Below are 26,306 nucleotides of genomic sequence, written 5' to 3' on the forward strand. Positions count from 1 at the left end.
AACTTTGCCCCCAAACCTACCTTCTCCAGGACTTTCTCGAGGTACGGCCAATTGACCCTATCGAACGCTTTTTCAGCGTCAATAGCCAACATCAAATATTCCCCTCGCGTTCCAGTCGCTTTTTCGATAAGGTGCAGGGCACGCTTAGTGTTGTCTGAGGTTTGTCACTCTGGGATGAATCCCGCTAGTTCCGGGTCTACTAAGCCTCCCATACAGGGTGCGAGCCAGGCCGCAAGTATCCCCGTGTAGAACTTGAGATCCACATTAAGGAGCGAGATGGGGCGTTATGCACCACATTGCGACCTATCTTTCCCCGGCTTGGGGATGACGGCTATGGATGCCTGTAGGAGAGCCCCTGGAATCGCCCCGGGCTCTGAAAAAGTGTTAAAGAGGCACGTGAGGAGTGGGGCGATCTGTGCAAAGAAAGTCTTATAGAAAGCCGCCGAAAAGCCATCCGGGCCAGGCATTTTGGCCACCCTAAGACGCAAGATGGCTGAGATAACTTCCTCCAGACGAATGTCACGTTCAAGGTGTTCGGCCTGCTCCTTCGTAAGGGTATGCAGCGGGACGGAGTCGAGGAAAGCCTCCCCAACTGAGCTCTCCAAGGGGGAGCTGGTGTAGAGGTCAGTGTAAAAATCACTAAAAGCCTTTGCAATACCAGGGTCATCCACAACGCAGCTACCGTCCGTCCGACGAATTTCCTGGACATTTTGTTGCTGTCTTGTTTCACGCAGTTCGTGTGCTAGCAACCGTCCACACCTGTCCCCACCCGTATAATAGGCATGCCGAAGTCTCAGCGCCGCAAATTCCGCCCTATCCTGATCAATAGCTGCCAGCTGTTGCCGTGCGGCTTTAAGTTGCCCCCTGTTCGCTGATGCATCTGCTCCAGTTCCCTCGTACATTGAGTGAGTTCCTCCCACTTGCGACTGCGTTCAACGTTGTCCACCGCAGAGATCGCTATAAACTCCCCCTTAAGACCGCCTTCAGTGCTGCCCATTGTGTAGCGAGTGTGGTGTCTGTATTGCTGTTGTGTAAAAGGTAGTAAGCGATGACGCGCTGTATTCTTGTGACTACCTCTTTGCGATGTAATAGTGTCTCCCTAAGACGCCATGTCCGCTGCGCGCGCTAAATTGGCGGGAAAGCAAGCACCACTGTCACTGGGGCGTGATCAGAGAGGGAAGCAACCCCGATCTCCACCTCAGTAGCTAATGCCTGAAGGGAATCCGATGCCAGCAGGTAATCTAAACAGGCGTATGTTTTGTGAGCATTAGAGTAGTATGAGTATGTATGTCCCTGAGGCTGAAAACTGCGCCACAAGTCTTTGAAACCTAGGTCATGAAGACGGGCTAGACCCTCCGCAGAAATAGCGCCAGTCTTGGAGGAGCGCTGACATGATCTATCTAGGGTATTGTGAAACACCAAATTTAAGTCCCCTCCCAACAGAATGTGGTGGTCTGGAGTGACAGTAGCGTCTGTGAGGGCAGAGTGGAAAAACTTTTCTTGGCCTTCGTTAGGGCCATAGATTGAGCCAACAGTGAATGTGTGATCCCCCAGAGCAAACCTATATGTCAACAGCCTGTCTTTTATCTCGGCCTCCTTCTGTATGATCCTCCCCTTAAACCTCTGGGCCACCAGAATAGCAACTCTTGCTGTTTTAGTAGTGCTTGAAGAAAAGAATTGGTGGGGGAACTTTTGGGACCGAAGGCGGTGGCAGTCTTTCTGTAAAAGATGTGTCTCCTGTAAGAGACAAATGTCTGCCTGGGAATGCTCCAAACAGGAAAGGACCGCTGTACGCTTCACCCAGTTGTTCAATCCCCTCACATTTAAGGTGAGTACCTTAAGGTCTGTGGTCTACATCTACACCATTAGGGTGGCAGGAAGCGGAAGCATTGCAACAGCGCTGCAGCGGCTAGAAAACAAGAGCGACAACCTGCCCCAAAAGCGTAGAAACTGTGTGACCATCTCAACCCCAGGCCTATGGTGGACAAGGAACACTTAACCCTCCCGCCCCTCCCTCCTCTCTCGCAACCCCCCCCCCCCCAACACGAAACCGAATATTCAAAAACACATTGTCCATCATCCGTAGGTGATTGGGAATGCAATACAATGGGGTAATTTGGTCAAATTACAACAGCCTTCCCTCCCACCGACGGCTCAGAGAGAGGAACAAGCAGACAAGCAGTTGTAGTAAAGCATAACAGTCAGCTGGGGTGGGACGAGGTCAACTCATAGGAAACTTCTTCCACTGCAGCACGCTGACCACCTCTGATCTCAGCTGCAGGGGGCTTCTTTACACGACGTTGCCTGCTGTGTTGGCGCCACCGTGGCTTAGAGTCCTCTGTTTCTGCAGCTTGGCCCGTCTCTCTTCAGATGGTGGATCTATCCCTAGCAAGCCGCACGCCTCTGACAATGATCGGAGCTGGTAGACCTTGTTGGTCAGCTTGAACACCAGGCGAAATGGGTGGCCCCAGCTGTAGGAAATGTTGCGTTGCTGGAGGTGTGACGTGACGGGCTTGAAGCTTCGGCACTTCTGTAGAGTGTTGGGCTGACAAGTCCTGGAACAGAACCGGGGATTTGCCCCGGAAGGACAGGGGGTGTAACTGCCGGGCTTTCTGTAGGATTTCTTCTTTGGTGCGGTACACATGCTAGAATGTCCGACGGCGGAGAAGAGGGGGGGTGTAAGGGTCCCACCCTATGTACTCTGTCCAGTCGAAGGTCTGCCTCCAGAGGCCGCCCCAAAATATGGTTGAAAAGTTCCCTCGTGAATCCGTATAGGTCTCTAGTGTCCTCGGTCAATGTAACACCCCGAATCCATACATTATGGCGACAAGATCGGTTCTCCAGGTCCTCAAGGTGTGTTTGGAGGTCAACTTGTTGGTAATGGATCCGTAAAATCTCCTGTTGTAATGCCTCAATTTCGGTGTCCCTCCCATCGCTCTTGGTTTTTAATTCAGCCACACGCTCCCCTAAGCCATTCACGTCCTTACGAATCTCCTTGAGTTCCTCCATGAATTCTTTTTTCAACGTGTGAATATCATCTCTCAAAGTAGTAAACAGTGATTCTAAAAAGGCCTTGGTGATAGGTTTCGAACTGTCTGTCTTATCTGAGGCGGGCTGGGCAGCGTTTGAAGCCATATCCGAGTGATGTTGACTCGCCTGGGCCTTGGCAAACAAGTCCTTCACAGTTTTATCTTTGCGTACCCTGGTGGTGGATATAGCGTGTGCCACAAGAATCACCCACACGATGCCTCTCTGGCCTGGCGCCGCTCAAGAAACTCAGGAGACCTGTTGCTTGCACCCCCTTCCCAGATGCCCGATTCTGTAGAGGAAATCCACGTTATGAGCCGTAGGTCTGTCTAGGCCAGCCCAGTTCACGGCACCAGAGAATGCTTCCCCTGTTGCTCACAAACGAGCCCTGAGGGCCACGCCCAATGCCGAGTGCTCCGGGCATCCCTTGTTGGCCAGTCCTCACCAATGTCCCCGATAGGCCCACGCGGCCTCGCCATGAGGCAGTCAGCCAAGTACCTCAAGCCCGCCAGCTGCCAGCGTGTCACCAAGGTCACCAGGCGGCCCATCAACTCCCCCTCTGTGTCTTGTCACTCCAGGGGCTAATAGTCCGCCGCGACGGCCTCTTTCGTGGACTCTGTTATCTCCCCAGTTATGGGCTGCAAATGTCTCAGGCCGGGAAATGGCCGCCGGTCCCACTCGGAAATATGAGGATCTTTCAGGTGCCAAAATCACTGACTCGGCGGCGGGCCTTCCTCTAGCTCCTGAGGCCCCCTCACTGGATCCTATTTCGTCTAGGCCTTAGCTCGCCGGGCAAAGCGCTCTCCGCCCGCACTCGGCCGGCTCCCAGTCACCCCTGTCCCCGTCCAAGCGCCATTTCCAGCTTCCCTGCCCCACACAGTGCCTCCTCTTAGTGCCCCCGGGGCCGTGCCAGCACTCACCAATGCCGGATCTTCTTCAGTGGGGGCAGCGGGTGGTCACTCTGTGCTGTAGGGCCTCGGCCTCCGACGTATCTCTCCTTTCTGCTGCGAACCCTGCCGACCTCGCGTTCAGAGTATGCCGTCCTCCCCTGCCAGATATCTTGGCAGGCTCATCCCGAGTCTCTCACCGCATGGACACGGGAGGGCCCAGGCTCAGCTGCCGGGCTCTCTACCGCGCGCCCGGCACCGTAGGCTATGTCTGGGCCCCACAAGATGGCGGTCCGGCCTTCCTTCTTCACGGCCATCAGTACTCCGGTCGCCCAGTCCCGAGAAGTAGCCGACCGCCTGTGCCACGGGGGTGCCACCGGACCTCCGCTGGATCCTTCCACTCCAGGCCGCAGACCCCGGGCTACCTGCCCACCGCTCAGGGGGCTCCTCCGCCCGGCAGGAGACGTCCGTTCTTCGTGCTCTGCTCCAGGGGGGGAGGGGCACACTCCCGGTCTCCTGCTCGATCTCGTCTGCATCTCACTCGCCCGCCCCACTACATGACCACTCGGGCTGGACAATCATTCCACTAGCCAGGACCTCTTCAATGCTGGAGTCGACGTACCCGAAATCGGTGCTAATAACTGACCGTCGGTGGGAGCAGTAGAGCAACACGTCCGCTCACGCCGCCATCTTGGCCACACCTTGTTTTGAAATTTAAAGTACTTCTTCAGTTAGGAAGTAGTCTTATCTTCAGCCATCCTCCTTCCCCTTTTCAGGTTTCATAGGCAGGAAAGAAGAGATCATGCTGTTTTGTGCATTGAGCGGTACAAAAGGGGGTGGTGATGGACGAAGCATCTGAACCAATCAAACACTCACACCCAGTCAAGAGATCTGGGTTTAATCCATCACCGTTCTTTAGCCCACTCTGCCACCCCAGTTCAGACATGGCTATATGCAAATCAGTCTGACCCTGTGCCTCATGGGAACAGTCCAGCCCGAACTGCCAAGCCATGCCTTCCCTGGACCGGAAACAAGCTTCCGAGGACCGGTTTCTGGCATTACAGCCTTCTTCAGCCCGGCTTGCTTGAATCCAGTGGCAAAGTGAGCAAGGGACTCACGTCTGAGCATACCCTGCCACACTTATGGCGGCCAAAAGCGGTACAAAAGGGGGTGGTGATGGACGGAGCATCTGAACCAATCAAACACTCACACCCAGTCAAGAGATCTGGGTTTAATCCATCACCGTTCTTTAGCCCACTCTGCCACCCCAGTTCAGACATGGCTATATGCAAATCAGTCTGACCCTGTGCCTCATGGGAACAGTCCAGCCCGAACTGCCAAGCCATGCCTTCCCTGGACCGGAAACAAGCTTCCGAGGACCGGTTTCTGGCATTACAGCCTTCTTCAGCCCGGCTTGCTTGAATCCAGTGGCAAAGTGAGCAAGGGACTCACGTCTGAGCATACCCTGCCACACTTATGGCGGCCAAAAGCGGTACAAAAGGGGGTGGTGATGGACGGAGCATCTGAACCAATCAAACACTCACACCCAGTCAAGGGATCTGGGTTTAATCCATCACCGTTCTTTAGCCCACTCTGCCACCCCAGTTCAGACATGGCTATATGCAAATCAGTCTGACCCTGTGCCTCATGGGAACAGTCCAGCCCGAACTGCCAAGCCATGCCTTCCCTGGACCGGAAACAAGCTTCCGAGGACCGGTTTCTGGCATTACAGCCTTCTTCATGATGATGAAGGCTGATAGCCAGAAACCGGTCCTTGGATGCTTGATTCCGGTCTGGGAAAGACATGGCTTGGTAGTTCGGACTGGACTGTTCCCATGAGGCACAGGGTCAGAGCTGATTTGCATATAGCCAGTGTCTAACCCAGGGTGGTGTGGAGTGCAAAAGAAACGATGGATTTAGGCCCAGATCTTTGTACTGGGGTGAATGTATGACATTGTTCTACATTCTGTCCATCAACTGTGTTTTTTGCAATTTTCACCCCGAGTGGGCTGGGTATGCTCAGACGTGAGTCCCAGGCTCTCCACACCACTGGAGTCAAGCTATCCAGGCTGATGAAGGCTGATAGCCAGAAACCGGTCCTTGGATGCTTGATTCCGGTCTGGGAAAGACATGGCTTGGTAGTTCGGACTGGACTGTTCCCATGAGGCACAGGGTCAGAGCTGATTTGCATATAGCCAGTGTCTAACCCAGGGTGGTGTGGAGTGCAAAAAAAACGATGGATTTAGGCCCAGATCTTTGTACTGGAGTGAATGTATGACATTGTTCTACATTCTGTCCATCAACTGTGTTTTTTGCAGTTTTGTGGATTGAAGCCTGTTTGTCTCCACCAATTCCCATAGTTGCAAGGCAATGGCTTTTAAAAGCCAACTATGTGCACAGTGTATTTTTCAGTGCAGTGTAGGGAAAGACAGTGATTAATTTGAGCCGTAGGTTGCAGCCACAGCCCTTCAATTTTGAGACTGTGACTGTGCTGTGCCCATCACAAGAGAAAGGCAGAAGCAGGGGAAGTAAAGAGGAAGAGAGAATTGTGAAAAAAAGATTGAGAGAAAGGAGGTATGAAAAACAACCTGCAAGCGAGAGACAGGCAGGATAATTAGAGTGGTTAAAGAAAGAGTCATCAGTTAGCACAGCACTTTGAAACACTGTGATCCTCTGCACTTATTGTTGTTTTGCAAATTAAGCACTGGGAAAGAAACTGGTGTTGTAGAGAAGGTATTCTTTTTTCAAACCCATCAGTTTTGGCAGAGATCCAGGGCAAAAAAGCAAACTGGTTGCCTTGTTCACCATCCATAGCCTGCAGGGAAACATACAATCTTTTGAACAACTGCCTACAGTCCTTATCAGGTATCCTGCACACAGTCTGCTGGTTCCACGTGCTTCAGGCATTTGGTGCCCCAAGCACTGTAAAACATGTAGAGCACCTTCCCTACCTGTCCTGTCTCCAGTTAAGTTCTTGTAACATGGTGGAAGCTTTTCAGCATTAGTGGATTTTCAGTATTTGACCACTGTAGGCTTAGCTAATTCCTTTCTATCTAAGATTTACCTTTGCTGAAGACTCCTTTAACTATTTTAGTGTCATGTCATTGAGAATAATATAAAGCACGCCATGAACTTTGTGAAGCCACATGTTTTGAGAGGTTTGTTAGCCTTTTAACTTTGTTCTTACACAGCACTTACTCGGTTAGTGTTCTTTTTATATTAACCTAATTAGTTGGAAAAGAAGAAAGAGAAGGCAAGGAAAGAGGAGGAGGCGCATGAGAAGAAGGCAAATGCACCAGAGCAGGTGAAGGTGTCAGCTCGGCAGGTGGAGAGGAAGATACAGGCACAGCGTAGACTGGAGCAACTGGCACAGAGAAGACTAGAAGACCGCCGGCGGCAACAGCTGATCTTGGACGAGATGAAAAAGCCCACAGAGGACATGTGCTTAGCAGATCATCAGGTGTGTACTGAATAATGTTATTTTGGGGGTGAGAGATAGTATACAGGGCGATGCTTGCTTGGTTGCTGATGGGTTGGGGGTAGCACAATCTGAGATCTGTTGGTAGGTAAGTGGGCCAGATAAACATTTAGCCCTTGCAGCTACCTCTCTGTGTTGCAAGGCCTTCATAAAGAATTTTACAGTGAGATGCAAAGAAGTCAGTCTCTTTCGTATGTGAAAGACTTTGTAGAAAGGACATATGCTTCAGACATTTAAATACTTGGAGTATAAATACATTGAGAGGAAATATAGGATAGATATGGCCAGAAAGCTGGCTCCTTAATTTCATCGGTGACATGTTTTCTTACCTGCAGGTCATGATTTTGAATCCAGGCAGGGCTTATTCTGCTAGTCATTCTTCCCCAGCAGATCCAATCTGTACCATTGAATTGAGTTATCATAACATCTATTGTGCCTAGTGCTTACAAGCAGAAAATCATGCAAATGCAGAATGAGATTGTGATATGCTATACATTTAAATACTTTAGAGTTAGAATATAGTAGAGGTGAGGGGTGTAGTTCGAGAACAAGGTGCTTTGAGGTAGCGAGATGGTGATGTGGTGTTTTGTGTTTGTATGTGTTTTTAATGACACTTTGGCAGTGAGGCACACTCTTCAGCTCCACAATGCCCTGAAGCACCTTCTTTGTTTTTTTCATTGCATTAATCTGAAAATTGATATTGTGATGGATATTATTTTATCATTTATGACACCCTATTCTACAGGGGCGGCAAATGTATTAACTTCTAAGGCGAGTGGAACCCCCGGCATTTGTTAATTCAAGGGCTGTTTGTAGAAGGAGTATCATTTTTATTTTCATGGCATGTGTAGTTGTAGATACCCTTGCTCTGAATACTCTCCGGGCATCTAGTGTTGGGTTTGGATCTGTACAACTTGTTTTTCTTAGAAGAAGTCTTTCAAGTTATGAGGTATAGTGACACCTCCTATGACTTGGTAATAAGCATGTGCATTGTCTCCATTGTTAGGTTACAGTAGTGGCTGGCATTGTGTTTGGTGGGATGCAGGGACATGGGGTTGTGCAATGCAAACAAATGTGTATGTGTGTGTGTGTGTGTGTATATATATATATATATATATATATATATATACACACACATACACAAGTTTTTCGATTTGCAAAAACTTTGGTGCTGTTTGATGAATGTTTGCGAAATTTTAAAAACTAATGGGGCGCTCCGGTCAGCTCCTGTCTCGAAAGTGTTGTGGTGATTCGTCAAGCGGGGGCCGAGTAAAAAAGGGGGGTCCCAAAACGCATTTCCCCCACTTTAATTTCCATAGGAATTTTGAAATAGGTTACAGCCTGAACTGCTGAACCAAATTTGACAAAAAGGTAGTTCTTGGTTCAGAAAGCGACCATTTTTTTAAAATGGTGTAAGTCCATTCAACACTTGCTGAGAAATAAATAATAAAAAAAATATCAATATCTGAGCACTGAGGAGAGTTTGCGGACCCTCCCGAACACAAACTCAATTCTGATTGGCTGTCAACACTCCAAACCAGAATGTGTTGGCAGCCATCTTGTGACTCGGTAATCGAGTCACACAAATCAGTAGACAAAAAGGTGAAAAACAAGAAAAGGGGCAAAGTAGAAACACCCAGACCCCCTAGGCCTGCCCAGGGGCTCCCAAATGGTTGAGTTCGCGAATCCGGCCAAGATTATTGTTTTTTTTTAAACAAGCGCGGTCTCCCGTGCATCCTTGTACTTAAGCCCCTGGGTGGGCCAGGTAACCTCCCAAGTGCTTAAATAATAAATGCATGGGGGGGGTCCCAACCCGCACACGCTTCCCCGGGAACCGCCACCTCCCTGGGGCTTCAATAATAAATGCGTGGGGGGGGGTCCCAACCCCACCCCCATGCCCCAGGGACCTCAATACCTCTCCTGGGCTTTTATATAATAGGGAAGCCCAGGGGACCACCACCTCCCCGGGCCTTCTGTTATTAATCAGGGGGGGGGCTTGCGGGTCCCCCATGCCCCGGCAACCACCACCTTCCCGGGGCTTTGAAATGTAGATAGAGGGCTGCGCGGTCCCCCTCCTGGAGCCCTTGATGGCCCTGTGGACCGCCACCCCCCATGGCCGGCGCCTACAATGTCCCGGGGTGCCAACCCACCGGACATTGCTGTTTGCTATGGCAGGGCGGGAGCACGGCTCCATCCCTGTCATAGCGCACTCTGCTTTGGTTTTTTGGACGCGAGAGCAGGAAACCTGCTCTCACTTGCAAAAATCAAAGCAGAATTGCTTTTGCATAAGGGGAGCAGTTCCCCTTGTGCAAAAGCAATGCTGGCTCCCACAGGATGTGGGGAGCCAGCGGGACTGTGGGAGCATTGGGGCTCCCCCAACGGTGAGGCCAGGTCCCGGGGGATGGGGTCCCTGGGGCCATAATTGGCCTGGCCCCCCTTCAAAGAATTAAATAAAATATATTAAAAAAGACCGGGGGATGGGGTCGGGAGGGGTGCGCCTTCGGAGGCCATGCCCCCCTTTCTCCACCACTCTGCAAATGTGCCTCCTGGCAGACTGCAGGATGGGGGGTGAAGTCCAATTTACTTCTGAGGGACTTTGGGGGCCAAGAAGCCCTCCTGTAGGTCCTGTGCAGAGGAATTCTTGAGTGCTGGTCGGCGGTCCAGCACCCTTTCTCCACAGTCTGCAAACATGACTACTACTTAAAGAAACCTCTTTCTGCACCTCTTACTTAGAGGTAGTTTTAATCCCCCTGTCCTATCTTGTATTAGGGCCTTACAGAGGAGGTCATGCCAATCACAAGGGTACCCCAACGCATAGTGTTTACTAGTGTATGTAGGTGTTTTCACTGTATTAAGTGTATTTTAGCATAGAGCTGGCTCTAGGCCATGTCACCCAGCCACCCCTTCACAGATGCACTCTTGAATCCATACACCCAGTGAATCACCCACTCACACATCTATGCACAGTCACACCCCCCACCCACACACACACTCAGGCACCCATACAGAAACTCAACCAATCAATAATCCATATAGACACTCATGTAGCTATTCACCAACCCATGCAGCTGCTTACACACCAACAGACAGACTGATACAGACACTCACACAGTTTAGTCACTAACCCATGCAGTCAGTAAGATACGCTTAATCACGTACTTCTAGAGTCAGTCACGCACCTACTAAATCATCGATTCAGACACTCATACACCCACTTATTATTCAATACACCTTAGCCTATATATATTAAACATATTTAAACTTTACACAAACACACAGTCACTGGATGATGTCATCAGTGATGTAATTTGAGATGTCATGAGTGATGTCATGAGTGATGTAATATGTGACGTCATCAGCAGTGCGCGAGTTATAGTTAGCTGAACTAACTATAGCAGCCGAATTTCACTGGTTTTGTACGATTGAAATGTCCAACTAACTATAACGTCCCTGATACCTTCTTCCTCGAAGAAGAGATCAAGAGTGAGGTGAGGAATGCTTTCCTCGATTGGGCCCTTCGCTTTGTGTGGAAAATGAGGTCAGTGGTTGTAATCCTGTTGTGTGTTGAGAAATAAGGATCGGCAAAGAGTATTTCAGGGTGCCGTTTTATAAAATTATGTTTGAATCGTTTGTGAGGTTGGAGGGGTAAATGATGATGTAGGAGTGTGTGCCTGTGAGTTCCATGATAAGGGCAGTACAGTAGGTGAGATGATATAAAGAGATATGTGAAGAGAGTGTGAACCTCGTGGGGGAGCGTGGTATGAGGAGAGGGGTGTGAAGAGTTTGGTCGGTGCTGATGGGGGAGGACAGTCACTGAAGACAGTCACGATGGAGGTGGCTGTGGGTAGGTAGTAGCGGGCTAGGTGGGAGGTGTGGGTAGAGTCTCAGGAGTCCTGGTTGTAGACCGAGATGCGGGGTGTAGAGTTAGATTGAGTACTCGAAAGTGGGCGAGAACGTGGTGAAATGTAGTCGGAGGGAAGGTGAGAGAGAACCTCGTGCGGGTACAAGATGGGTGTGGAGGCGTGCTGAAGGAGGATGGGAAAAAAAGCCTATAAGGAAGTGGCTAGATAAGCGTAGGGAGAAGACGGTGGTGGGATCTCAAGATTCGTGTTGGATCTCAAGAATCATGATGGAAGAGGTGGGGCAGAGGGAGGAAGGGGAAAGACCAAAGTTTGGGAAAAGAATGACGTGGGGTATGATCCCAGAAGAAAGAGTGGCGATTCTCGAACTGGAATGAAGATTTGCGCACACTCAATTGTAAAGATAGTTCTAAGATGTCCGATACATTGTCATTGTGTAGTCCTTCGTCCATGACCATTAAGTGTGTGGACAATCTGAAGTGACAGACTACGTGCACCCAGTGGGAAAGACCGTCTAAGATGGCCGACGCATTGCCCATATGTAGTCCTATGTCTATATCCATTAAGTGTGTGGGCAGCCAGTGTAGTCCTATTTCCATGAACTTTAGGGCTGATGGTTCTGATGGACATCCCTAGTAGTCCTATGTCTCTGTCCACAGGACTGTACAGGGAGTAATAGTCCTATTTCAGTTAAGACTTCTAGTGGTCAACAGAGAAAAAGAGAAAAACAGGCCTTAGTCTTGCCGATGGGCTCTTAGTAACTTGTATTTGTATTTACAACCACGGCCATTTTGAGAAGATACAGACTGTGGGCAAGGACATCTTAAAAATAAATGTCATTTACAAATAAATGCCATTGGCACCAAATGTGCAGCACAGGAAGTAGTATAAAAACAAAAAGATATCCGATATCTGATAAAGTGAAAAGACCAACAACGAAGGAGGTATCGTTACCTTAAAAAGATGAGCAATAATGCAGTCGTATTTTTGATGTCAAAACCGTATCCCTCTGAAGGCGGAGGGCTGTGCTTGAGAGGAGAGTTGGTCGAGCTGAGGTATTTGCTTTGTTATATACCTTTCGGTTTCAATCAGACATTGTTTTCAGCTCGACTTAAACTGAACTGCTACTTGGGCGGGGCGGAGCCGCGATTAAGTTTCAAATCCACGAAAACTTAGATTTGGGTCGTAACCAGGAACGCCGCGACGGAATCCGCCACTTCTGAAAGGCGCTGCAGACTTAGCGCAATTAACTTGGCGAATCATAGCTCTGGGCGCGACAACACAGCCCCGAAGTGGAGAAAACTATCTCCCACGCAGATGAGAGCAGTAGCACCCCATCCCCTCAGGGGCGATTCAGGAGCAGCAACACTTGGAGGCTCGGAGTCGTGTCCCATCGGACCAACGTTCCGGATCGACCGCCTGGTTAATATGTGGAGGACGGGCTGACCGTTGCTGCTGCAGAGAGGTCCCACAGTTGCTCTTCTTGGTTTCCGAAGACTCTGGTGCCAAATCAAATCCCGCCGCAGTGGTTACCGGGGCCCTGAGCAATCAGGCAGGGAAGCCAGGGGACGTGTCCCGGTGTCTGCAGGCAAGCACGGTGCCAGGTCGGAACTGCCCGGGGGAAGCTCACAACGCGAACGCATCAGCATGCCACTACCCCCACATATCAGTGAGCATAGATTTTGCAACGTGGCAGGGACGGGGGTCAGTGGGGAAAGCTTATCCCACCATGATCAATGAAGTACGAAACCCACAGCTTGCTCACCTGCGGCCTTTTCTGGGGGGTCCGTCTGCTGCTGCGGGAGGGGGGGTCAGCGGGTCCCAGGGGTTCTCACCCAGAGTCACCGACCAGCCGGCCTCCAGGACCGGACAAAGATCAAGGTTCCGATCCGTCTGCTGCTGCGGCAAGGGGATGGGGGGTGCGGGGGGCAGCGGTCCCTGGGTTCACTCCAGGGGTCTCCTTCCAGCCGGCCTCCACAGTTTAGAACCGGCCAAAGTTTACCAACGCCTCGAACCGTACGGGAGCCGTCCCAGTTGAGCAGAGACGCTTCTCCCTATTTGGTTCGAATTTCTCCGATGGTCAGAGCTGCTTCCAAGATGGGTACCGGATCGACGAGAGCTCCGCAGATCCGAGCTCGGGCCAATGATTGCAGCAAACAGGCTTTGCCGCTTTTCAAAGCTGCAACCAGGATGGCTGCTGGACCGTCGACAGCTCCGAGGATCTGAGATCAGGTAAGAATGAAGAAATTAATCAAGATTATTTTTTGGGGAGTCGGTTACCAACATAGTTAGTGCTGAATCCAGTTACTTTTATGAAGTCGGTTACCAAGATAGTTAGCGCTGACTGGGATATTTCCGGCAGTGAAAAGTTACATTTCTCTTTCTGAGCAAACCCCCTGTGGTTAAGTAAAAACATTTCATTTACGTATCTCAGCAGTTGTAAAATGACAAGATATTTGTTTTACTGAATTAACTACTCAAGCAGTTTTATTAATAAGAAGGTGAGCGTTGCAAACTTAAAGGATCGTTCTACTATCACTGAGAGAAATAATATGAAGTGCGGGCTGGTAACAGACATTGGACAATTGAGGAATACCCACATGTAATTTTATTTGAAATGTAAATGATAATGTTTACCAGCACTTCTGGTAGCAGCGAAGTGAACATAACAGTGAAATTTATTTTACAAAGAATGCAGCGCTCACATCCATTGTTCTTTTACCACCCTCAAATTTCAGCAAAACAAGCTTGTGCACAGTGAGTGTCTTTTTACAGGCAAGTAATGTTTTCCAAACTGCACTAGAAGGTTAAAAACGGATAATACTTCTGTCCAGCAGGGGAAACATCCTTTACAACGCGGTGTTTACACTGCGCGACCTTTACGACGCAGCCATTACAACGCAAGTCATTACTACGACTTGCGCTGGATGGCGTTCTTGCTTAAGGAATAGTTTGATTTTCTATTCCAACACCTTCCCTACTGTTACGTGGGCTGCAGTTGGAATAGAAAATTAAATTAATCCTCAATCCAGCGCCCTCCAACGCAAGTCGGTGTAACGACTTGCGTTGTGAAAACCGCGTTGTAAAGTACTGCAATCAAAATGATCGCGTTGTACTAACGTACATCCATGCAGCTGTATTGTCCGTAGTGTTAAAGTTGTCTCAATAGACTTGGGACTATTATAGGTTGAAAGAGCTGGAGATTAAATGTGGTGTGGACTTTTAGAAATGTCAAGAAAATCTGCTGCCTGATAGAGACTTCCGTCCGCAGATTTCTTATCTTAGAATTATTCCCAGGTATCAGACTGGATCCCAAAAATTTTTGTGAGCAGGTAGCCGGCTTAATTTGGCTCTGCGTGGGGTCGTCTGTGCCGGAAGTGACAAATGCTGTGCTTATATTGTAGTCACCGAGGCGTGCTGGCTTCAGTTCTTTTTTTCGTGCCAGCCAGCACAGATCTGGGAATAGGTACCCCTTAGTCACTTTTCTACAAGTTTTTTTGCGACGTTTTGTCTGAGTATTTTTTTAGGTTTACCTCCTATTGTGGCAGAAATGTCATTGAAGAAGGCCGGCTTCAAGCCTTGCGGCGCTCGTCACCGATACATGTCGGTGACGGACCCACACCGTGTATGCCTCTGGTGGCTCGAGTGGGACCACAACAAAAAAGGCCTGCACCAGACTGCTGTGCCATGCTTCCGAAGGCCTTGAGGGAGCGGTCCCTCAAGCTTATAGCGGCTCGGCGTGCGACGCCCGAGGTCCCGGTCAAGAGGAAGGTCCCGGAGTTGTCATGGAGCCCGAGGTCGTCATCACACACCAAGTAGTCGAGCCTTTCTGGTAAGTCGAAGTCTCACAAGAAGCAAAATTCGCAGCGTGGTTTGACTTAACCTCGTCCACAGACACTCGAGGCCTGGCTCCGCCGTTGAGCCAGCTCATGGGTCCATCTTGCACGTCCCCGACTTTCTCGGAGTCTGAGCAACCCCCGCCCAATTCAAAGAATTTATCTGAAAGAAACAGTTAGTTATAGATTCCTTACCTTAGAATATCCCCCAGGCGTCAGACTAGATCCGGAAAGTTTTTTGTCAGCAGTACCCCTACGCGTCATTAGGTGGCATCGGTAGACTCGTCGGCCTCATGGTCGCCGGTATGACGTTGCGGAAGTTACTTAGGCGCCGCTTTCGCGCCATGTCAGTTCTTTATTTTTCCACACCAGCAAGCGTCGGATCTGGAGAGAGTGGTACCCCCAGTCATTTTTTGACTGACTTTTTGCTACTTTTTGTCTACTTCTTTTCGAGTCTTACATCAACTCCTGGTGCACAAGGTATTCCTGTTTCAAGGCCTGCGGTTCCTGTTCTCGCCTGAAGTCGGCAACGGATCCGCACCGCGTGTGCCTATACTGCATGGAGCGCGGCCACGACCTCAAGTCGTGCTCCGACTGCCAGCACATTGCCTGAAGTCTTTGCCGGAGCAGTCCCGAAAGCTACTCGAGGCCCGGCAGTCGGCTCCGCGTCGTTAGAGGTCCCGGTCCCGTGGGAGGTCACCGGACGGATCGCTGAGCCGGCATCACTCCTCGTCGAACTCTTCGCACGCGGGGTCAGGTAAGTCAAAGCATAAGAAGTCAAAGAAGCATCGTCGCTCTTCGATTTCCCCTCTTCCGTCGGCCAACGCGACGAAGGGTGCGGGTGGTGCCACTCCTGCAGCTCCGCACGCGGAGCCTTCAGGGTCGACTACGGCCTTCCCGGGACCGGGAGCAACCCCTGCACAGCTTTGTCAATTTTATGAAGCAATGCATGCCATCTTTGGGCAGCCGACTCCGCCGGTGCGCCTTAGGGCCCCACAGACTCAGCTAGGGGCCCTAGGCCTTTGACGCCGGCAGCTCCCGACCTGGCTTCACAGGGCCCCCTTGGATCCAGGCCAGATCGATCTCGTAACACTTTCACCGGCGCAAATTCTACCGGCACCAAGTCCGCAGCCGGCAAACCTCCAGCCGAAGTCGACCCTTCCACCCTGATGTGGATACGGAGCCAGACCGGCGTTGACAGCCGGCGCCGATGGGTACTTTTGTGCCTGCATTCCACCCTGGCCATTTTTAGCCAGTTTGGCAGCCAGAGGAGGGTGAGGAAGACTGGGAAGGGTCTGAGGACCCTTTAACTGCCCAGCTAGAGTATGAGCCGGACTGGTGAGAAGAACTGGGGGATGCCAGTGGTTTTTGGACACCTCCCCAGACCTAGGCATGTTGTCTCCTCCTACCGTGGCTACAGAGGAAGGAGCGTCATACGCAGTGGTGTTGCATAGGGCGGCTGAGGCTCTCCACCTCGAGTTTCCTACCGTGGCAGTCAGGACCAACCTCCTGACAGAGGTGCTTCAGCCGGCAGTGAGCTCTTCGAAAACCCTGCTGCCATTCAATGAATTCCTTACGAACATCCTTTTGTGCACCTGGTCCAGGCCCAACACAGGGGCTCCTGTGGATAGGATGGTTGCCTGACGCGACTGCCTGGCCCCGGGCGACCCCATTTTCCTCTCCCAACACCCTACCCCGGAGAGCTTGGTGGTCCAAACCTCTACGTCCAAGAGCGTCTTCCCTACAGCTCCACCCGATAGGGAATCCAAGACCAACTTGGGAAGATGCTGTTTTCTTCCTCCAGCTTGGAACTGCGGTCGGTAAACACTGCATGTCTGTTGGGCCGTTATTCCCACTCTGTGTGGGATATGATGGCGCAAGAGCTGCCTCAGTGCCTGGAGGAGGCCTGGCCGTGCTGTCGCCGAGGGGAGAGATCCAGCGAAGTTTACCATCCGCTGTTGGCTGGATACCGCCGATGCACTGGGCAGAACGATTGCCACGTCAGTAGGCCTTCGGCACTACGCCTGGTTGCATTCGACTGGGTTTTCCGGGGATGTCTAATCCACACTTATGGACATGCCCTTTGATGCCCGTCGCCTTTTCGGCGTCAAGGCAGACAGAGCACTGGAGCGCTTTAAGGACTCTCGAGCTACGGCCCGGTCCTTGGGGCTCATCACCACCCGCCTTGCGCAGTCTGCCTTTCGCAGTCTGCCTTTCGCCGCTTTTGTGGCTACGGAAGGGGTGTTCAACTACGTCCCGCCCAGAGCCACTGGCCGGCATAGGCTGTTAAGCTCCAGCACGGCCAGGGACGTGGGAACCACCGTCGTGGTTCTGGGGGCCAGCAAGCTGGCCCCACCTCAGCCCCCTCTGCATCAGCCTCCAAAACCTCCTAGTCCGACCTTCCAGGGCCACCAAACGCCAGTGGGCAGCAGGATCCACCATCACCTCCCCCACTGGCACACCACCACGTCGGACTGGTGGTTTCCCTAGATAGTCCGAAGGGGCTACTCCCTCACCTTTAAGACTACCCCTCTCTCTATGCCACCTCCCTACCATTGCAGAGGATCACCTGGTCCTTCTCCAACAGGAAGTTTCAGCCCCTGTGGCCAACGAGGCCATCGAGTGCGTTCCTGTCCCAGAAGGAGGTCCTAGTTGCAATTCCCACTACTTTCTGGTGCCCAAGAAGCACAAAGGCATGCATCCTATCTTGCTTCTCAGGAACGTAAACCGCTTCCTCTGGAAGGAGAAGTTCAAAATGTTGACACTCGCTCAGTTCTCGTCTGCCCTCGACCCTGGAAACTGGTTGGTAGCGCTGGACTTGCAGGATGCTTATTTTCACATCCCCGTCCTGCCGACCCACCGGCGTTTCCTGTGGATCACGGTAGGCCACGAGCACTTTCTGTTTACTGTGCTCCCCTTTGGCCTTACCAGTGCCCCTCAGGTGTTGACGAAAGTGATGGTGGTGGTCGTAGCTCATCTGCGCAAATCAGTGCTTCTAGTCTTCCCCTATCTCGATGACTAGTTGTTGAAGGCAGGCTCGCCCCTGGCAGTCGTCTCCCACCTCCAGACTACGGCCGACCTCCTGCATTTTCCGGGGTTCTCCATCAATGTGCCGAAGTTTCACCTGATTCCCTCTCAGAAGCTCCTTTTCATCGGAGCGGTTCTGGACATGACTCAGTTTCAGGTTTATCCTCCCGAGCCGCGAGTCCGAGACTATGATTCCGATTTTTCAGCCTCTGTCCCGGGTTTCGGTCAGGATGACCCTGAGGCTGCTGTGCCTCATGGCCTCCTGCATCCTGCTGGTCAATTATGCCAGATGGCATTTGCGGGCTCTGCAGTGGGACCTGAAGTTCCAGTGGGCGCAGCATCAGGAAAATCTGTCTGATTATGTCCAGATCTCGGAGGGCACTGCACGGCAATTGCAGTGGTGGCTCATGAACCAGGATTGTGTCAACGGCAGATCCCTCTCCCTTCCCCAAACAGAACACACAGTAGTGACAGATGCATCCCTTCTGGGATGGGGCGGCCACATGGGAGAGGGGGAGATCAGAGACCTCAGTGCTCCGGCAGAGTTTGCGCTCCACATCAACCTTCTGGAGCTCTGGGCGATGTGTCTTGCACTGAAAGCATTCTTTCCTTCTGTCCGGGGAGAGTTGTGCAGGTGTTTTCAGACAGCACCACCGCCATGTGGTACTGCAACAAACAGGGCTGGGCGGGGTGGGGTGGGGTGGTGGACCCTATGTCAGGAGGCCCTGCTCTTCCGACATGGCTGGAAAATCATGGCATATCCCTGGTGGTTCAACACCTGGCAGGTTCACTGAACGCCAGGGTGGATGAACTCCGCCGCAGGTGCATGATGGATCACGAATGTCTTCACTCGGAAGTGGTGAATGGTCTCTTTCTGTAGTGGGGAGAGCCTTGGTTAGATCTATTCTCCACCGAAGAGAACATGAAATGTCAGCAGTTCTGCACATTGGAATTTCGAAGGCGACACTCGCTAGGCAACGCTTTTCATCGTGAATGGAGTTGTGGTCTTCTGTACGCCTTTCCGCCTATACTACTTCTGCCCAGAGTGCTGAAGAAGATCAAGCGCGACCGGGCCCAAGTCATTCTTGTGGCTTCGGCTTGGACACGAAGAGTCTGGTATCCTGACCTGCTCAACGTGGCCATCGATCCTCCAATCCCACTGCCTCTTCGGGAGGATCTACTCTCGCAGCAGCAGTGGATGGTCCTCCACCCGAACCTGTATAGCCTCCACCACCTTCAGTGGAGATTGAGTGGTGGCAGTTGACATCAATTGACTTGCCTCCCGAAGTCTGTGATGTAATCTTGGCAGCTAGGCGTCCCTCCACTAAGACTGTATTCGCCTGCAGATGGAATAAGTTTGTGGCATGGTGCACAGCAAAGGCTGTGGATCCCCTTTCTGCTCCTCTTTCTGAGGTTCTCTTTTTCCTGCTTTCCTTGGCCCAACAGGACTCTACTCCGGGCACTCTTAAGGGCTACCTCTCGGCCATTTCAGCCTTTCTCAGGCTTCCTGATCAGCGTTCTCTTTTCAAGTCCCCTGTTGTAAATAGATGTTCGAGGCATATGAGCTGCAGATTGCACACTATGCATAGATTGCCACCTACTGTTGAGCCCGGATGTTTGCAGTTTGTTTTGTTATAGAAAAGTCTTTGGAAGTGATGGGATAGGTGACTCCTCCTTTGGATCATACTGCGCATGGTCATCGGCTCCATCCCCAGATTGGTTTTTTCCGCCACCGGGCTCGGGTGTGTTTCCAGCGCTCCGTGTTGAAACCGAATTACTTTGGCGCGCAGTCCTCACCAATTTTCAGAAAATAAGTTTCGAACGCTTCTCCCCTCGACGCTATTCTTCAACGTCGAATACTTCGATTCCGGTCGTCGTCGACGGCCTTCGGGCCTAACTAGGCCTCAACTCCAGCTCATGGAAAGGACGCCATTCAAAAAGTGTCCTCAATGTGGGTCAAAGTTTCCCCACACCGACCTTCACGAGGTGTGTAACATCTGCCTTTCTCTGGAGCACAAGGCAAAGGACTGCTCAGCTTGTGCCTCTTTCCGCTCCAAAAAGACTATCCGGGACCGAAGACCGAGAAGAACAATGGCTCGATCTTCAACCTCCATTCCGGACGACATCTTTGAGGAAGGCGTCAACGTCCTAGAACAACAAGACGTCGACAGCAGTTCCGAACATGAAGAAAATTTGGATGTCGAGGACATCACTCCAGCGCAACGGGTTGTCGGTAAGACCGTCGACCCCGACCCTTCCTCGACACCCCCAAAGAAGGCCCCGGTTACACCTTCGCCCTCTGGCTCGGGTGCACACCGACACTCTGCTTCTACTGCCCCACCTTCGGGCCCAGCTAAGAAGCAATTTAAGCCTTCAGGCGACTCGGGCTCGAGTCAGCCTTCGCATGGTGCAGACGCCAACTTACCGGCACCGAAAAAGACATCGACACCGGCTACGCCGACGTCCAAACCATCGGCGCCGAAAGGCACAACTCCTTCAGCACCGAAACCCAGGTCGGAACCAAGCAAAGCTTTGGATTCCAAAAAACCACTGGAAACGAAAATACCATCGGATCCAAAGAAATAACCGGATCCAAAAACAACACCCGACCCTTAAAAAACCTTTGGAACCGAAAAACATTCAGAGCCAAAAAAACATTCGGAGCCGAGAGACTCCTGCTTCCCCGACAAAGGACATTGTCAAAAAACCAAAGCAAGTTGTTTCGGTGCCGAAACCTTCTCCAGCACCAAAAGATCGGCCTCCGGCAGAAGACTTATCTTATCCAGAACCTGCTCAAAAGACTCTGGCTAGAGACCCAATCACTGGACAGTTGATTTTGGCCTCAAAGAAGCAACCACTGGACAAACCAGCTCCAGCTCCGCATGCAAAGAAAGACATGGCTACCTCGCCTTTAAGACTGCCTTCCCCTTCTCCTCCACCTATGCCATCACCACAGGCTCCCATACCACAGCATTCCCCAGCATCCTCTATAGACCATAGGGATGATAGTTCTGATGAAATGGGGGGTAACATGCCTGATCCAGCCACACCTACAGGATCACCTGAACCATGGGATGATTACACCACTCCAGATGTCCCAAATGTCCCTCAGGATGACTTATACCCCTCAAGGCATTCCCCACCAGAAGACACTATAGGGTTTAACGAATTGATACACAGGGCTGCACAATATCACAGGGTAGACATACATACAGACCCTGTAGACGAAGACTTCCTGATGGATACCATTGATAACGTACAAAGGTCTACATCCATCTTACCAATGCTCAAGGGAGTAATTAAACACGCTTCTGAAGTCTTCAAAGATCCAGTCAGAACTAGAATCATTAATCCTCGAAATATAAAGCCGCCCCTTCAGACCCAGCATATATTAAAGGGCCAGAACCACTAGACTCACTTGTAGTTTCCAACGCACGCAAGAGAGCAAACTCTCAAACATCAGGTGATGCTGCCCCACCAGATAAAGAGTCTAAGTTACTGGACACATCAGGGAAGAGAACTGCGTCTCAAGCAGCAAACATGTGGCGTATCGCCCACACACAGGCTATCGAAAAAGGTGGGCTCGCACACCGCTCACTCATCAGCGGGATCGCCCCAAAGGATCATGGTAATTGTAGTTACCTTTGTTCAGAACGTCGTATCTTCTATTGAATTTAAATATCATCATCTTCGCCATCCCTGGACACGTGTTTTGTGGTATTTGCCACTCGTCAGCAGGGAGCAGGTCAGCTTCTGGGATTGCCGATGGCTGCCGCATATCACCAGGTATAGTACCAATACAGAGGCGCGCAGGTGCAGAGTCCCATGCTCGTCAGCCAAAGAACAGGATATCGAATAAGGTGGGCTCGCACACCGCTCACTCATCAGCGGGATCGCCCCAAAGTATCATGGTAATTGTAGTTACCTTTGTTCAGAACGTCGTTTCTTCTATTGAATTTAAATATCATCATCTTCGCCATCCCTGGACACGTGTTTCGTGGTATTTGCCACTCGTCAGCAGGGAGCAGGTCAGCTTCTGGGGTTGCCGATGGCTGCCGCATATCACCAGGTATAGTACCAATACAGAGGCGCGCAGGTGCAGAGTCCCATGCTCGTCAGCCAAAGAACAGGATATCGAATAAGGTGGGCTCGCACACCGCTCACTCATCAGCGGGATCGCCCCAAAGGATCATGGTAATTGTAGTTACCTTTGTTCAGAACGTCGTATCTTCTATTGAATTTAAATATCATCATCTTTGCCATCCCTGGACACGTGTTTCGTGGTATTTGCCACTCGTCAGCAGGGAGCAGGTCAGCTTCTGGGGTTGCCGATGGCTGCCGCATATCACCAGGTATAGTACCAATACAGAGGCGCGCAGGTGCAGAGTCCCATGCTCGTCAGTCAAAGAACAGGATATCGAATAAGGTGGGCTCGCACACCGCTCACTCATCAGCGGGATCGCCCCAAAGGATCATGGTAATTGTAGTTACCTTTGTTCAGAACGTCGTATCTTCTATTAAATTTAAATATCATCATCTTCGCCATCCCTGGACACGTGTTTCGTGGTATTTGCCACTCGGGAGCAGGTCAGCTTCTGGGGTTGCCGATGGCTGCCGCATATCACCAGGTATAGTACCAATACAGAGGCGCGCAGGTGCAGAGTCCCATGCTCGTCAGCCAAAGAACAGGATATCGAATAAGGTGGGCTCGCACACCGCTCACTCAGCGGGATCGCCCCAAAGGATCATGGTAATTGTAGTTACCTTTGTTCAGAACGTCGTATCTTCTATTGAATTTAAATATCATCATCTTCGCCATCCCTGGACACGTGTTTCGTGGTATTTGCCACTCGTCAGCAGGGAGCAGGTCAGCTTCTGGGGTTGCCGATGGCTGCCGCATATCACCAGGTATAGTACCAATACAGAGGCGCGCAGGTGCAGAGTCCCATGCTCGTCAGCCAAAGAACAGGATATCGAATAAGGTGGGCTCGCACACCGCTCACTCATCAGCGGGATCGCCCCAAAGGATCATGGTAATTTTAGTTACCTTTGTTCAGAACGTCGTATCTTCTATTGAATTTAAATATCATCTTCTTCGCCATCCCTGGACACGTGTTTCATGGTATTTGCCACTCGTCAGCAGGGAGCAGGTCAGCTTCTGGGGTTGCCGATGGCTGCCGCATATCACCAGGTATAGTACCAATACAGAGGCGCGCAGGTGCAGAGTCCCATGCTCGTCAGCCAAAGAACAGGATATCGAATAAGGTGGGCTCGCACACCGCTCACTCATCAGCGGGATCGCCCCAAAGGATCATGGTAATTGTAGTTACCTTTGTTCAGAACGTCGTATCTTCTATTGAATTTAAATATCATCATCTTCGCCATCCCTGGACACGTGTTTCGTGGTATTTGCCACTCGTCAGCAGGGAGCAGGTCAGCTTCTGGGGTTGCCGATGGCTGCCGCATATCACCAGGTATAGTACCAATACAGAGGCGCGCAGGTGCAGAGTCCCATGCTCGTCAGCCAAAGAACAGGATATCGAATAAGGTGGGCTCGCACACCGCTCACTCATCAGCGGGATCGCCCCAAAGGATCATGGTAATTGTAGTTACCTTTGTTCAGAACGTCGTATCTTCTATTGAATTTAAATATCATCATCTTTGCCATCCCTGGACACGTGTTTCGTGGTATTTGCCACTCGTCAGCAGGGAGCAGGTCAGCTTCTGGGGTTGCCGATGGCTGCCGCATATCACCAGGTATAGTACCAATACAGAGGCGCGCAGGTGCAGAGTCCCATGCTCGTCAGTCAAAGAACAGGATATCGAATAAGGTGGGCTCGCACACCGCTCACTCATCAGCGGGATCGCCCCAAAGGATCATGGTAATTGTAGTTACCTTTGTTCAGAACGTCGTATCTTCTATTAAATTTAAATATCATCATCTTCGCCATCCCTGGACACGTGTTTCGTGGTATTTGCCACTCGGGAGCAGGTCAGCTTCTGGGGTTGCCGATGGCTGCCGCATATCACCAGGTATAGTACCAATACAGAGGCGCGCAGGTGCAGAGTCCCATGCTCGTCAGCCAAAGAACAGGATATCGAATAAGGTGGGCTCGCACACCGCTCACTCAGCGGGATCGCCCCAAAGGATCATGGTAATTGTAGTTACCTTTGTTCAGAACGTCGTATCTTCTATTGAATTTAAATATCATCATCTTCGCCATCCCTGGACACGTGTTTCGTGGTATTTGCCACTCGTCAGCAGGGAGCAGGTCAGCTTCTGGGGTTGCCGATGGCTGCCGCATATCACCAGGTATAGTACCAATACAGAGGCGCGCAGGTGCAGAGTCCCATGCTCGTCAGCCAAAGAACAGGATATCGAATAAGGTGGGCTCGCACACCGCTCACTCATCAGCGGGATCGCCCCAAAGGATCATGGTAATTTTAGTGACCTTTGTTCAGAACGTCGTATCTTCTATTGAATTTAAATATCATCATCTTCGCCATCCCTGGACACGTGTTTCATGGTATTTGCCACTCGTCAGCAGGGAGCAGGTCAGCTTCTGGGGTTGCCGATGGCTGCCGCATATCACCAGGTATAGTACCAATACAGAGGCGCGCAGGTGCAGAGTCCCATGCTCGTCAGCCAAAGAACAGGATATCGAATAAGGTGGGCTCGCACACCGCTCACTCATCAGCGGGATCGCCCCAAAGGATCATGGTAATTGTAGTTACCTTTGTTCAGAACGTCGTATCTTCTATTGAATTTAAATATCATCATCTTCGCCATCCCTGGACACGTGTTTCGTGGTATTTGCCACTCGTCAGCAGGGAGCAGGTCAGCTTCTGGGGTTGCCGATGGCTGCCGCATATCACCAGGTATAGTACCAATACAGAGGTGCGCAGGTGCAGAGTCCCATGCTCGTCAGCCATAGAACAGCCAAAAAGATCCCGCTGGTGTGTGAGTAGTGTGCGACCCCACCCCCATTTGTAATGTTACAGCTCCCTTGAGCAGTTGGCTGACGAGCCTGGGACCCCGCACCTGCGCGCCTGAGTGGTACTAAACCTGGCAATATTTGGCAGCCACCGGCAACCCCAGAACACGGCCTAATCCCTGCTGATGAGGGGTAAATACCCCGAAACACGTGGCCAGGGATGGCGAAGATAGCAGAGAATCGAAAGAAGATGCATCGCGGAACACAAACTACACTTATCACAGTCCTTAGGGGCGATCCCGCTGGTGTGTGAGTAGTGTGCGACCCCACCCCCATTTGTAATGCCCACACACAGGCATTGCTAGCCAGATATGATAGAGCACATTATGACGAGTTAGAGTCACTAATGAGACACCTCCCTGATCAGTACAAGGATAGAGCACACAAACTCATCCAAGAGGGTAAAAACATTACAAACACCTCCATCAGATGTGCACTTGAGGCAGCGGATACTGCGTCTAGAGCAGTTAACACCAGCGTTTTACTACGCAGACATGCCTGGCTACGTATATCAGGATTCAAACCTGAGGTATAAAGTGCCATTCTTAATCAACCTTTAGATGAACAACACCTATTTGGACCCAATGTGGATGTATCTCTTGAAAAAATGAAAAAAGATACAGACATTGCCAAATCCATGGGAGCCCTGCAGTCGCAGGTTCCCACGCGTTCATTTTGTCGCTCATCCTATAGAGGTGCCACCAGAGGATATTCCTCAGACACAGACTCTGCCTCATACAAAGCCCCCACACAATCCATTTACGGCAAGTGCTACCAAAGGGGGTGGGTACAGGGGTAACAATTACAAGGGCAGAGGAAAAAATAACAACTCCCGCTCTGCCTCTACTTCTGCCCAATGACTCCCTTCCCCTTCCCCCGTCCCACTCCACTCCTGTCGGTGGAAGACTCCAACAATACCTTCCAGCCTGGGAAAACATCACATTAGACAGGTGGGTGTTACAAATTATTCAATCAGGTTACTGTCTGGAACTAAAATCTACCCCCCCAAACATACCACCCAAGCAGCGTCCAATGTCACAGGAACATTTAACATTGCTCAGACAAGAGGTAATATCCCTCCTGCAGAAACATGCAATAGAAATAGTTCCAGAGCACCAGAAAAACAAAGGAGTATACTCACTGTATTTCCTAATACCAAAAAAGGACGGATCTCTAAGACCCATCCTAGACCTCAG

The 26,306-nt window shown here is 51.0% G+C and overlaps 1 protein-coding gene across 11 annotated transcripts in view; it reads left to right on the top strand.

Annotated features, from left to right (window-relative positions):
• BAZ2A (bromodomain adjacent to zinc finger domain 2A) overlaps window positions 1-26,306 on the top strand; it is a 1,342,005-nt gene that overhangs the window by 555,537 nt on the left and 760,162 nt on the right. For all 11 annotated transcript variants that reach the window (XM_078689111.1, XM_078689116.1, XM_078689113.1 and 8 more), the window contains one exon: window positions 7,147-7,374. In XM_078689111.1, coding sequence (XP_078545237.1) covers window positions 7,147-7,374 — 228 coding nt within the window. The remainder of the gene's footprint in view (window positions 1-7,146; window positions 7,375-26,306) is intronic.

This window comes from Lissotriton helveticus, chromosome 1_1, assembly GCF_964261635.1.
Source record: "Lissotriton helveticus chromosome 1_1, aLisHel1.1, whole genome shotgun sequence".
NCBI classification, from domain to species: domain Eukaryota; kingdom Metazoa; phylum Chordata; class Amphibia; order Caudata; family Salamandridae; genus Lissotriton; species Lissotriton helveticus.